The sequence below is a fragment of the Amblyomma maculatum genome, chromosome 11 (genome assembly GCF_055883805.1).
Source record: "Amblyomma maculatum isolate TAMU_Amacu chromosome 11, ASM5588380v1, whole genome shotgun sequence".
NCBI classification, from domain to species: Eukaryota; Metazoa; Arthropoda; class Arachnida; order Ixodida; family Ixodidae; genus Amblyomma; species Amblyomma maculatum.
In genome coordinates this window covers 106658616-106673198 of record NC_139354.1, presented here as the reverse complement: position 1 = coordinate 106673198, position 14583 = coordinate 106658616, and the positions used below count along the sequence as shown (strand labels likewise).

The 14583-nt window shown below is 46.4% G+C and overlaps 1 protein-coding gene across 2 annotated transcripts in view; it reads left to right on the top strand.

Annotated features, from left to right (window-relative positions):
• LOC146174606 (putative cytochrome P450 301a1, mitochondrial) overlaps positions 1-14583 on the top strand; it is a 70889-nt gene that overhangs the window by 45058 nt on the left and 11248 nt on the right. The window contains exons 3-6 of one of the 2 annotated variants that reach the window (XM_084583769.1): positions 1218-1408; positions 1970-2171; positions 8047-8209; positions 9323-9423. In XM_084583769.1, coding sequence (XP_084439895.1) covers positions 1218-1408; positions 1970-2171; positions 8047-8209; positions 9323-9423 — 657 coding nt within the window. Of the gene's footprint in view, positions 1-1217; positions 1409-1969; positions 2172-8046; positions 8210-9265; positions 9424-14583 lie in introns of both variants that reach the window. The other variant, XM_084583768.1, reaches the window with a different exon arrangement.

The window sequence follows — 14583 nt, the reverse complement described above, 5'->3', positions numbered from 1 at the left end:
GGTTAAACCTGAAGTTACGTGAAAGCAATCCGCATGGCTACGATTAGGTTCGGTTTCAAAGTGAGGACGGCTTTTGCGCATAGTAGTTTACTCTATGGTTTCAGTTTTATTTATGCCATAGGGGAATCACTTCACGTGTGAGCGCCCCTTGCCTCTCGTCGTTGACCATTCTTACTTGGCTGTAGAAGGCATCTAGTGGTACGACATTGTTTTTACGTCGAACTCCTGAGCACACCGCCGTCACAAAGTTCGAACAAACCTTCTGTCCTAATAACTCGCTATTGTCGTTCGCCTCTACCAACTATCTGTCTTCTGCTTCTTCTTCTACTTCTTCTTCTTCGTCTTTATCCCCTTCTTTTTCTTCCTTTTTTCCTTCTTGTCCTTCAACTTCTTTTTCTTCTCCTTCTTCTTCTTTTACTTCTTTTTCTTTTTATTATTAGTCTTTTTTCCTTCTGCTTACATTTTTCTATTTTTCTTCTCCTTTTCCTTGTGCTTCTTTCTCTTCTTTTTCTTTCCCTTTTTCTTCTACTGACAAACTCGGTCTATACAACATGACAGTTGCTGGGCAACGGCGTAACGCCCCGCGGCGCATAAGGAACACGGTGCCACGCCGACGGCTTGAAAACCTAGCGCAATGTAGCTTTCGCTACAAAATCAGCTGCTGAAAATTACCAGGATAGCACCATTGATACGAGAAGCGCTGAAACATTTCTTGCAGTCGACTACGCAGTCTACTACGAACGAGCGGATGGGTTCAGGACTGGAAGAAAGTAGATTGTTACTTCTTCCCTTCGACTGCTAGCAGAGATAACAAGTGGTTTCAACGAGTAGTTCCTTCAACTTCTGGGCAGGACTCTCAGATACGGAAGTTGGAGTCCAGAAAGTGGAATAGTGTGTACGCGTAAGTGAAGGAGATTCCTGTACATGCTTTAAGCGGGTCATTCCACTGTGGTTATCTACATCGAGCTGTGGCTAAGCAGTAGCAAGACGCCAGACATGTTCGTATTCGAGGCCGCTTCCAGGGAATTTCAAATCATTACCAACCGCCTGATTAGATTAGAGATTAAGTCCCTCTATACATTCCAATGGAGTTCGTGTTCAGGCACCTGACCAGGGTGTTAGCAGGAGAGCATGAAATCTTCAAAGAGTACACGCAGTAAGTTCACGTTACGAGAGCTGTCACAAAAATGCCGGAAAAACGAATTCAATGTTTCTAGGCAAGGAGAAGAGTGGCGGCGGATCCGGACTCAGACTCACAGCAGTGTCTCAGATCCGCGCACTACCCGTGGCTACGCCGAGACCATGGCACGCATTTCCGACGACGCTGTGCGCCTCATCGCCTCGATGCGAGACGACGCGGGGGAAGTGGAGGACTGCCATCTCATCATGCGGAGGTGGGCGCTGGAGTGTAAGTGAAGAGTCATTGTTGAGTAAGGTTGATGGCTGGGCGACCCGCAGCCCTGAAAAGAAACTGTGTCAAAGTTGCAAACTTCCCGATTGTTGCTAAATCCACAACCAGCTGGACAATAAAATAATTTGAAAAGCTGTAGTGCCAAAGATTCTTAGGCCGTAGAGTTACTTAAGGTATAAAAGAAGGGGCAAAAGTCATTTCCAGATGATAATGATGGCAATAGCAGAAATCCTTTATTGATCTCTTCTAGATGACGCTACAACCCATAGGCACTGGAAAAGTGCGTATAAAACTGGTCACTTTTTGAAGCGGAGTTTCGTATCTGGTATGATCAAAAAGCTCTGAGTACGAAGCGTATTACAAGGGCAACTAGGGAACGTGTTTTCAGTGCATGCTACTTGCTAACATGTATTTGGGATATGCAGGTATGGCAGTAATAGTACTAGCCTTGTAAATAAAAAAAAACAAGGAAATGAAAAAAAAAATCGCCCAATGAAAGAAAATGGCGTCATTGCGTAAATCGTCTTCCTAATTTTTTTTTATCCCTCCTTTTTTCAGCAATAATATTCCTGGCTGCCAGTAAAAGAATGGGAGTACTGAAGATCGACCTCGACCCGAACTCGGAGGCAGCTTGCGCAGTGAACGCCATAAACGACGTCTTCTCCATGCTGAACACGCTGACGACGAAGTTCCCTTACTATCGCTACTTACCGGCGCCCCTGTACAAACGGTTCACGCAGCGCACGGACGAAGCGTTAGGGTAATACCTCATTTCTTTCCGTTTTGTTTAATTCTTGCCAATAATGCCAGCATGCTTGGCTCAAGAAAAGGGCTCCAAAAAAAAAGTAGATCGCCCTTATCTTCGATTCTCTGGCCTTTCACAGTGCCCAGAAAAGCTGGGATAAGTGAATTGTGAAGTTTAAATACGAGTGTTTCGAATGTGACACCGAGAAGTAAACAAAAATTATGAACAATTTCGGGATTATTTTGCATGTTGCGGTTTTTACTTTGGTTCCGGTTCGAGGCTGGCATAGTCAGTCAAGCAAGTTTCAGATGGAGATGACGATATTGAAGATCGCGAACTTTAGTGGCGGTGTACTATACAACTTTGGGGCCACTTAAGGCAATTTAAAGAGGCAGTGCAATAGTACTGGGTTCAGGACTCATTGCAGACAGGTGGGAGCTGACTTGGAAACTCAGATTGTTTGGTTGCTGTGTGATGGTGCAATGCAGTGCGAGCGAAGCTGATAGTTCGTTCTGCTGTGCGATCGAAATCAACTCGGGAGCGTGAAGTGCATTGTTGATTCCAAGGTCAAAAAGACTGGGGGTTTTATGAGAAACAAAATTGATAGATTGGAGGTTTTATAGTGAAGGCTTCGCCTTCTAGAAAACGGGTCCGCGAGAAGTGGTCTCACTTGACGAGTCACAAATCCACAGTCTGTATAAATACAACGGTTTATTCCAGGACAATAAAAAGCACTTTAGAACAGTACAACATCTGAAGCCACTGTAAAGCAAAACACGCATTCGAGGCTTGTGGCAGCGCTATGCCATGAAAAAGGAAGGGGGACTGTGCTTCTAGACGGCGCGGCAAGGCATAACAAACTATAGGGCGTGAATAGGGGGATGCGGCACGGCAAAATGGCTCCTAGCAGTACGAGAGACATTGGCTCCCGCGTGGCAACAACTTACGCAAACAGCCTAAACCTTCTAAGGAGGCACCACTTCCGTCTTCGTCCTGATAAGGCTCCCCTTCGCCGTCCGTGTTCAATCAGGGTGCATCGCGCCGCTCGCTAACGCGCTCTCTCAGCATCCTCCGTTCTTCGTTTTTAAACGTCCTTATCAAGGCCCACTCCTAAGCCAAGCATATGTCACGCCCCGCGATAAAGAATGCGCATGCGCAGCTGCGCTACCTCCGCGCGCATGAAGATGCAGTGGATAGAGCGCGAGTACTTCGAAAGGCCAAGAGGGAGGTAGGAGCCCCACAACATTCAGCGTACTAAACATTACGGGGCGCTTAATCACCATCACGTGTGACAAATCGTTAGCATAGCGGCTCCGTGTGTCTGTTAGTGGTTCGTTTATGCGGTTAAATCTCACGAAGCAGTCCAGGCTATTAGAGACGCCGTTGTGGAGGGCTCCAGAAATTTCGACCACCTGGGGTTCTTAAACTTGCGCTGACATTGCTATTGCTGTGGCTGTAGGAAGAAGGAAAAGAAAATGCGCGGGCCTGCTACTGGCTCTGTAGCTAAGCCACCTCCGCTGCCTCGTGCGGACAGAAGAGAGAAAGCAGAGAAGGAAAAGGAAGAGGGAGAAAAAGACGCGCGCCGCAACAGCCGTCATCCACCACCTAAGCGGTGGCGGGTGCAATGACGGCCCACAACAGATGAACGTTCGGTGACAGACTAGGTGGTAGTGCTCAAGCATACAACAACGGTCTCTCTGAAGACAGCTTTCCGAGCGGGTGAGTTGGATGCTGCCCTCACGCATTACGGTTTTGTTTGTGGGGTTTAACGTTCCAAAGTGGCTTAGGCTATGAGAGACGCCGTAGTGGAAGGCTCCGGAATTTCGACCACCTGGGGTTCCTTCGTGCACTGACATCACACAGCACACAAGCGCCTTGCTTTCCGCCTCCATCGAAAAGCGGCCGCCGAGGCCGGCAGCCCCCCTTTTTCTCCTTTGCCTTTCACTCCCACCCTTCTCCCTCCCTTTACGGCGTGGTCAGGTGTCCACAGAACAACTGTGACAGATACTGCTCCTTTCCTTTCGTGTGAACTAATTATTATTAATTCTTATTACGTTTATTCATGTATGCGACACTTTCTGCGGACGGACTCGATGCTGCGGGTCCCGAGCGGAGAGTGACGGCCGTCGCGGTAGTGCCTCAAAATAAAACAGTGGACGGGTTAGTATTGCCTAGCCAAGACTCACTGGCTGCGGAAGAATTGTGACGATTCTGTGAAAATAAGCGCAAGGTGGCCGATATAAGGAAGTATAACATGGAGAAAATTGAGCATGCTGTAAAGAACGGGGGAAGCCTTAAAGCGGTAAAGAAGAAATTGGGCATAGGCAAAAACCAGATGTATGCGATAAGGGACAAGGCGGGCAACGTCATCACTAATATGGACAAGATAGTCAAAGTAGCCGAGAAGTTCTATACAGATCTCTACAGTAGCCAAAGTAATCAGGACCGTAATGAGATTGGCGTCAAGGAAAAACAGTCAGACGTTCCACCAGTGACGAAAAACGAGGTCAAGAAAGCACTAGAAACTATGAAAAGGCGGAAATCAGCTGGAGAGGATCAGATAACTACAGATTTGCTGAAGGACGGGGGGGATATCGTGCTAGAAAAACTGGCCACCCTGTATACGCAGTGCCTGGTGTCATCGACGGTACCGGAAGCATGGAAGAATGCAAACATTATCCTCATTCACAAGAAAGGGGACTCTAAGGACCTTAAAAATTACAGACCAATCAGCTTACTGTCTGTTACGTATAAGGTATTTACTAAGGTAATCGCTAATAGAATCAGGACAACCTTAGACTGCAATCAAGCAAAGGATCAAGCAGGGTTTCGGAAACGGTACTCTACTATCGATCATATCCATACCATCAATCAGGTGATAGAAAAATGTGCGGAATATAACCAGCCCTTATACATAGCATTCATTGATTACGAAAAAGCATTTGACTCAGTTGAAACCTCGGCGGTGATGCAGGCATTGCGAAATCAGGCGGTAGACGAGCCGTACGTGAAAGTGCTGGAAGATATATATAGTGGCTGCACAGCAACCATAGTTCTGCATAAAGAAAGTAACAAAATTCCCATAAAGAGAGGTGTTAGGCAAGGAGACACAATCTCCCCAGTACTATTCACAGCTTGTTTAGAGGAAGTATTCAGAGACTTGGAATGGGAGCAGTTAGGGATAAGGCTAGATGGAGAATACCTCAGTAATCTGCGATTTGCTGATGACATTGCCTTGCTAAGCAACTCGGGAGATGAACTGCAAATAATGATTGAAGACCTAGACAGGAAAAGTAGAAAGGTAGGCTTGAAAATCAATATGCAGAAGACTAAGGTAATGTTCAACAGCCTCGGGAAGGAACAGGAGTTTACATTAGGTAGCGAAATACTGGAAGTAGTAGGCGAATATATCTACTTAGGACAGGTAGTAACCGCAGATCCGGACCATGAAAAGGAAATAAAAAGAAGAATAAGATTGGGATGGAGCGCATTTGGCAAGCACTCGCAGATTATGACTAGCAGCTTACCGGTATCGCTCAAGAGGAAAGTATACAACAGTTGCATCTTGCCTGTACTCACCTATGGGGCTGAAACGTGGAGGCTAACCAAGAGAGTTCTACTTAAGTTGAGGACAACCCAGAGGGCTATGGAACGAAAAATGGTAGGGGTAACATTAAGAGATAGAAAGCGTGCAGAGTGGGTCAGAGAAATAACTCAAGTTAACGACATTCTAGTGGAAATTAAGAAGAAGAAATGGACATGGGCAGGACATGTAGTGCGAAGAGAGGATAACCGATGGTCGCTGAGGGTAACAAACTGGATTCCAAGGGAAGGAAAGCGTAGCAGGGGGCGGCAGAAAGTTAGGTGGGCGGATGAGATTAAGAAGTTCGCAGGGGTCAAATGGATGCAGCTAGCACAGAACCGGGTTAAGTGGAGAGATATGGGAGAGGCCTTCGCCCTGCAGTGGGTATAATCAGGCTGATGATGATGATGATGATGATGATGATGATATAGCCATTACCTCAGGGCCAGGATTGCACCACTAGCAGCTAACATCCTGCAAGATACTTACACCCGTGGCTACCATAAAACACATAAATACATAATATGGGTACCAGGTCACCAGGACATCCCAGGGAACAAGAGCGCACACGCCTCAGCCGAGCATTTCTCCCCGGAAACCAGTACGGATCTCGTGGAACGTCCTACTCCATTACCGACTTTCACTGAAATACTTCAGCACGTACGATTATCTCGCCGGTCTACTCTCCACCGGCTAAGACACTGAACAAAGGGGAGGAGCCACACCTCCGCAAGCGATAGACCTACACTTTCAACAACCCACAAAGACTGCACGCAATAGATCCACGGTCATTGGACTCGCAATGCAAATTCTGCGGGGAGAAGGCGAACCTGTACCATATGGTGTGGGCCTGCCAACGTAATCAGGCTGTCACTATTAATAACCAGCCAACGCAGGAGGGGTGGGAGGCAGCTCTGACCAGCTCGGACGCAAGGAGTCAAAAAGAACTCGTCGAAAGAGCGTGGACAGCAATGGGGTTCCGGACTGAGGACTCCAACCGCCGCTACAACCTCCTAAACATTTTCAATAAAATATTTTCACCAGGACCACGCACACTCATAAGCCTCTAAAGGCGTTCCTTGGTGCATGTTCGTTGCAGTGCTCATTAGAGTATGGGATTTGACGTACTGCCTCGCTCCTACCTCGCGGCGTTCTCATAGCCACGTGACATTCTGACACAAGCCGGAATAATAATAATAAAAGAATTACGAGGGACTTAGCGACTAAAGTAGTGAAAGGCGAAAGCCTGAGTGCCGCATTCTGCTACGCAACTGGCACTGACTAGCAATTAAACAATTAAACAGTTAATCATTAACTAGATTACTAGTCATTAAGTAGGTAAATAATTATTTATCATTTAGTTAATTAATGAGTTATTTATTGTCATCAATTAGTAAATAATTATATTGACTAAATTATTTTCTATTAATTAGTAAATGATCATTGATTGACATGTGGCCATATAAGGCACGCATTCACGCATACTGTGGTGGTGCTCTGTGATTGGTCGATACCTGTCACGTCATCCCGCCTCGGCCAATCAGAGCCGCCACAAAAGTACACATTTTGTCCACGACAGCATGAGCCAGTGAAGGCTTCCGCCTTAATAATAGAGAGTGTTAGCTTACCGTGAACCGCGATCCGCTACCGTGATCCGCCACCGCGCGTTCCACTGCGCATGCCCAGACCCCCCTTAACGCCAACAGATGGCGCCGCATACTGGATGTCGGCACACAGACCTGCCGCGTCGGGACCAATCAGCCTGAGCGCGCCGCCCACGCGCGGTAGAAAGTCACGGTGGCGGATCGCGGATCACGGTAAGCTAAATCTCTCTATTAATAATAATATTAACGGTAATGATAACATTAGTAATCAGGACATTTAGTAATTCCGGCTGCAGGTGTGGAGGTGCCTTGCTTTTGTGGAGCTGCGCACATTATATGCGCTGCAATTTTTGGTAACGTTGCATTATATCTACGGACTCGTTGGTTGCCTTGTGGTGTTATAACTGATCTCAGCGTTGTCTGATCGCATTCAAAACAGTGGTGCTTTGTAATGACGTCATGCAGGAGGTTACTTTATTCTGACCAGTCGGCTTAAGTCGTGGCCCATACATGGTGTTTTGTGCTAACGACAGCTACGACACAAAAATGGAGACGTGAACTTAATGCGAATGAAAACAGCGTGTAATATATTTTTTTCTAAAGATAATTTTGCATTCCTCCTGTAACAACTGCTCTTCATATGTAATTTCCATACTAAGAAGTGGCACGTGTAAAATGTCCTTTGTTTATAATTGTCTTGCAGGTACTTCTTCCCGTTGGTGTTGGCAGCAGCTGAGGAGACTCTAAGCACAGAGAGCACGCAAGACCATAATACGCTACTCGCTAACTTGCAGCGCGTAGGAAAGTTGAACCAAATGGAGGTATTTTCATTCATTGCGGACTTCGTCATGGCTGGAGCTGAAACGGTGAGCCTCTAGTGATCAACAGCGGAAATAATTACAGACAGCTAAAAAATCGTTAACGATGGGCGCAGTTTTCTTTCCAACAGCAGAATATGTTACTTCGGGTTTTCAGCATTGAAAATAAGCATTACTCACGCTTTTTTGCTTAAATCGCATATTTCAAAGACAGTTTGAGGCGAACGTGGTATTTTCATTTTTTAAATTGCAGCGCCTTTTGCCAATTCATAAACGCTTCTTTTGTGCCGTATTTGAGGCGTCCGCGCTACTGTGCCTTCCCTGATAGCCGCTTGCAACACCTGTAAAATTGTGCAAGCGTCTCTGGCAAGTACCGCCAGGCACGCTTGCCGAATTTCGCTTTGGCCCATCAGAGCCATTAAAAAGCAGTTCCCCAGGTCCCATCAAAGCCACGCTTTGCGGCACCCTATGTAAAACCTGCCTTCGAAATCTCACGATGGGGAATGGATCTCTCGTTCAATGGCAAGAACATCATCACTCGTTTGACAAGCAACTCGTTTGACTCGTTTGACGAGCATTCGGCTCTTCATTTCGGACAAAGGTCGCACGTAACAGAGCTGAACCTGAAAGAAAATAAGACTTAAGGGGACAAGGTTAGCCCTATTTCTCCCATTAACTTTGGCCTATGTTTGTGATCCCTTTTTCTCGTGATCTGCTAAGTTTAGCGCATTGATCTTGCTATCATTGTAATTAGCAATCTGAGGTAGTGGGACAGATGAGAGGACATTTGCGCACATGTAGTCGGGTGCATACAAGGCAGCGACGGCGCGTTGAGCTTCAACATCCGCCCCGGGTTTAAAAGGGCCATGAATCGAACCTGAGTGCCGGGCATTCGCCTGTTATACATAAGGTGGCCGTGAGGTGAAATTCTCTTTTAGGGCGGGATGATTACAGATGAAAGGACGTTTGAAGTCATAGAAACGCTTCGAGCTCCTTTACGCACAGAAAGCACCAAGGAGGCGTAGTCATCCCAGAGAGGAAGCTTTATATTTAACAGGCCAGGCTGTGTCAATCAAATCCTCCTATGTGTACATTTATTTTCAGACAGCAGCTGTCGGCACTTATTGCCTCTACTGCCTCGCAATGAACCCTCAAGTGCAGGAAAAGGCAAGGAAGGAGGTGTTCTCGGTGATGTCGGAACGAGGACCCAGCGGTTACAGCCAGTTGCAATACGTGAAGGCCTGCATAAAGGAGACGCTGAGGTACGTTGTGCAGCGGAAATTCTCGAGCGTTTACCGCAATGCTTCTTCCTGAAATTTGCAATAGAATTTTATACCGCGAGAGCTGTTTCTGGGATACGTTCCGCATCCTGCCGTGCGCTACGGCATGTGTCTGCACTGAATCCAAACACACCACTCATGCGCACTAGCCGATGCCATGAAGGCGCGTGATTTTAAGTATCATCATCAGCCAGACAATACCCACTTCAGGGCGAAGACCTCTCCCATTTTCTTGCAATTAATCCGGTCCTGTGCTAGCTGCATCCACTTGACCCCTGCGAATTTCTTAATCTCATCCACCCACCTAATTTTCTGCCGCCCCCTGCTACGCATACCTTCCCTTGGAATCCAACTGATTACTCCATCGGCACAAAAGAATGTCGCGGCAGAGAAATTAACGCACAGCACAGTTATTCTGTTATGCTTCCACCTCGTTGAGACTTTTAACACCTTTAAGATTTACGCCACTCCATAATAATGTGTAAGGTACCCCTGAAAAACCGTAGCATTGCTAAAATGTTTTCTTATACCATATACTAGGCCTTCCTATGCCTTAATTCTATCGCAGATTTCGAATTTATTTCTACTGTGTTCCGTGCGAAACTCATGTTTATTTAAATAAATTCCCCATTCGGCCATTGGACAAGCATAACATTGATATGCACTTAAGAGTAGAAAAAAAAAGGAAAAGAAGTTCACTTTACTGCGCGCCTTTTCTCAACGTCCTTCACGCATAGCTCAAAGCAGGTGGCCTTCAGCGGCGCTATTATTGAGCGCCTTTAATATTGCCTCTGCGACTTGCACTATTGCACGCAATAGAGCGCCGAAAGCTCCAGATTTCCTAAAGTTTCTTAGTGTCATCCACAGGGGAAAATGGCGTCGATGCGTCGATGCGAATTTTACAAACAGACCATGAAATTTAGGTTCATAATTTAAAAGCGACAGATTGGCAGATCTAGTTTTAGTAGTGTTCGGTAAAGTGTAAAATCATGCGTGTGCTCTATAATTTACAAATAATTTCTAAGCATTTAAAATCACTTTTTGAACACTGCTGCACGCAAATGCTACAACAGATAATAGTGCAATCAAGTGCGTTCGGGCGTAGTCCAAAATCAGAATCACCGCCGCCTTCAGCCGCACTCAACCTAAAACTGACGAAGAGCCTTCGTGATAAGGGGAACACAGAAGTGCAAAAAATGTCAGACACCGTAGAAGTACATGCGTCGGGTACAGATATTCCCTATAGGTGCGGTTGAATCAATCGCTGCAAACCAAAGTGACAAAGAAGCTTGCCGGTATCAAAAATCACAAAGAATGCATCGAGAAATTAGCACCTTAGAAATTTAAAAAATATTGTCAAACTAATCAGTGACAATATAAAAATTAGCTGGGGTTTAGCTTTAGTTAAACCCGATAGGTTACGTAAGCAAAGCCGACGTAGCTTCTCTTTCAGTTTCTCTTCTTTTCCTTCTTCTTCTTTGCCTTCTTCCTCCTCTTTTTCTTTTCCTTCCTACTTCTTTCCAGTTCTCTTTCTCTTTTTCTTCTTCTTGTTCTCCTTCCTAATCTCTTTCTTTCGCTCTTTTTTTTTTTCTTCTCTAAAGGTCGAAGGTCAAACGTGGCTACCGGCCGGGTTTACGCGACGGGCTGAAACCTGGCGTAGTATTAATCAGCGTACACCACTCCAAGTACTAGCTGCCTTGGTTGTTGAATCACTATATATATATTTTTTAAAAGCTTGCTTGTTTGGCTAAACTACTATAGTTCATCCGTTCCGTAATCGGACGAATGAGGGTGGCCGCTGGCGGCCTCTTTTCTCTCCTACAGTGTTTAAGTTAAGGATGTGGCTGACAGGATCGAAATTATTAAGAAATCCACAAGGAACGCAGCCTTGCAAAACCGAAGGAGTGCTGCACGTAGGAATGGTTTTTATATAGTAGGATATAATTCATAACACTGCAGTAGCTAAATATGGCAAGGGGTCCGCGGTTTGTGTATTACTGCGCTAAACCGTAAACAGGATCAGTTTTTAACATTTGACTGAACAAAACAAGCCAGTGGCATCGAAATTCTTGAGCTTTTAATGTGGTCTTATGGTTAGCTCTTATTCAGGTAACCAAAAAAGTCTTAAAGGTCCCCTGAAAGGGGTCACAAAGAAGGGTAAACAACGCCATAACACTGATAGTTGTTAAACCACCCATCATTCTCCCGCAAAACGTTTCGATCTAGCTTCTGCAACACCAGAGATATCGACGATTAAAAATGACCCTTCCAATTTTCCCTCTCAACTCGTACGCCGAAGGGAGCCATAAAAAAACAAAGAATACAAGCAAGTTCAAAGCTCCACCCAGACATACGTCACTTCGACGAACTTCCGGTTGCCGCGCGCTCGCTCGCTGGCGTACTCGCGCCAACCCGTCCTCGCTCGCACACGCCTGAGGAGTTCGCCAGTTCACGCAACGACGGTTAGTGTAACCGCGAACCCGTGGTTATCCTATGTTACACAGTGGACCAAACCATGGTTGCACCACTAACCGCGGTTGCCGCAAACAGAGCTTGACGACCTCGATTTGCGTCGTTAACCGAGGTTATGACGGCGTCTGTTGACGGAAGCTACTCGTCGGCGCCCGAGTGCGCGAAACGTACGAGCGGGTCTGCTTCACAAAGTTATTCATTTGCCCACTGTATCACGTTTAAAGATCGATGTATAGATTATGGTGTCGCCCGACGTCTTCGATTACGGCCGACAGCGCAGCTACTGCGTGCTGAAGCCTTGTCTTGCCTACAGTATCGTTTGAACGGCTTGTTGCTGAGCAGAACGTCAAAAAATACGCGGCCTTAGCTATGAAAGTACACGAGTTTGCAACGCTTGCAGCACGGGATGCCGCGAGCAGGCTGAGGTACGTTACACAATTACCGCGGGGGTGGAACGTGCGAGCGCGGCGAACGACGGCGCCGTGCGTGACCATCCCTAGTCGTCGCTAGGCCTAAATTGCTTCGCTTCGAAGCCGCGGCGGTTGACGCTTTGGAACATGATCAACGCTGTCGTAAATCATCTACTTATGCAACTGCCTTATAGTGATTCCTATCCTGCCATAGTAAAATAATTATAGGATTAACTCTGCCGACGCATTATTCGCAGAGCTAGTACGAGCAGATCGGATCAGCCGAAATGCACCAGCGGCAGCTGGCTTGAGCAGAAACAAGCTTGTATCACGGCTATCGCTCTTGCCAGCAATTTGCTGCTGGTCAGCGATCCTCACGAGGGCTTCATACTTGATATTCGGCTCAGTATTCCAGACGCCAACAAATTTTAGCACGCTTTATTTCGGACATCGGTGCTAACGATCCGCCGTGTCGTTCGCGAACGGTATGCGGGAGGAGGGGCCACAGCGGCGGTGTTTACGGCGGTCGAGGAGGTGCTGCCATCGTGCGGTGCTTGACCGTGCTGTTGACGCCTCATCGGACGACACTCCGATACTCCTGAAACCACGTTATAAAAATAGGATATTTGTGAATGCAGCTTCGTTCTGCCGATCCCTGCGTCGCTTCGGTTGCTGCAATGGCCACCTAACCGATAAGGGCGGCGAGCTGTGTTTAACAACCCGCACAGAGTTCGAGCAGAGCACGAGCAAACGACTTTCGCAGCTACCGAAAGTGTGTCCGTGACGTCATGGTTGCAGTGACCGCAGCGAATGGCAGCTTCTATAGCAAGCCTTGCTAGCCTTGCCAGTCAACTGACCCGTGACGTCACGGGTCAAGGAAATAGTTCCATGCGACACCGCCAAGCGACATTCTCTCTGCCCGCGAATTTCAAAAAACGCTGTTTTTGAAAATTAATAATAAATCGCCGGCTTTGTTCCAGGCAGTTATACTTTGGGTTACTCAAAAGGATGTGTTCTACACACTGAACACGTTTATCAGTGGCTTCTTGGGGGCCGTTTCCGTGGACCTTTAACAGAGAACTATTTTTTGTCGCGGAGGAATTAGCGTGGCGGTTACTGCAGTCGTAGCTTGTATACGACTAGAGCAGCGAAATCACATTTACTCCATGTAAGCGACATATCTACAACCGAACGAGTGGTAGTTTACCCGGAAGAAAAAGCGAGAGGGAAAAGAATCATTGGCGCCTATGCTGCTGGTTTTGGGGTCCTTCTTGGTCCCGAATGTGTGGATTTCTAATAATTTTTGGTCCAACCAAGCAAGTATTCTGCTCAAACATTATATAACAAACTGAACGCCAAATGCCACCTGGTGTATCTAATTACAGCTTTGATAATCCAGCTGTTAGCAGAAGGAAGCCTTTTGCAAAGAGCATTTAAAAATAAAATACTCGAGATACTTCAAGATTTGTCAAGGGTGTATATTTACGATGTGACATTTACGATGTATATAGAGCCAATTTGTTTAACGTTGATTCAGCTTGAAAGGGTCCGAGGAGTTAAACTTATGGTAGGCGAAGTAAGGAAATTGTCCTACGCTGAGGTCACAGCCGTTTTCTGTCACGAAAAAGTTTTTCAGAGGCAAAGATGTTACTCGCTTTTGTTAGAAAACGGCCAGTGACGTCAACTTGGACAACTGTTTGGGGCTCTGGTACGGTGCCTGTGGCAATGCACCTTCCCTGCTCGAAAATATTTCATGGCTTGTTGCACCTGCTAGGTACCGTCTTTTCCAAAAGTAACCAGGCTGCATGCTTTGCTTCTCGCTTGTATTCTAAAGTTAACATAGCTTCCCAGAGGATAACAACTTCTTAATAAATGAGGGCAGGAGCCCGTCTTTGCTTTGCACATATTTACATCTCCAGAAGTGGTACGAATTCTCTGCTACCCGACCTAGAATCGAAACCCGCAGCCTGGTTACTTTTGGCAAAGACGGTACCTCGGGGTACCGCTTGAAAACTACAGAAACGCAAAGGATTATTGGAGTGACGAATGTGAACGTGTGCAGGCGTAAACAATTCGAATTGGGGTGGCCTTGATTTACCGATGTTTGCCCAGTCAACTGTAAGCAATTAGTTCATTGTTCCGAAAGTCTGGCAAGTATTACGAGCGCTCCCCATGTCAAGGATCCGTGTGCTGAAAATCACTGATTACTTGTGGTTTTCGTCTGGATTCGGTTTGGGAGAGAACAAGTCGTACAAATTTG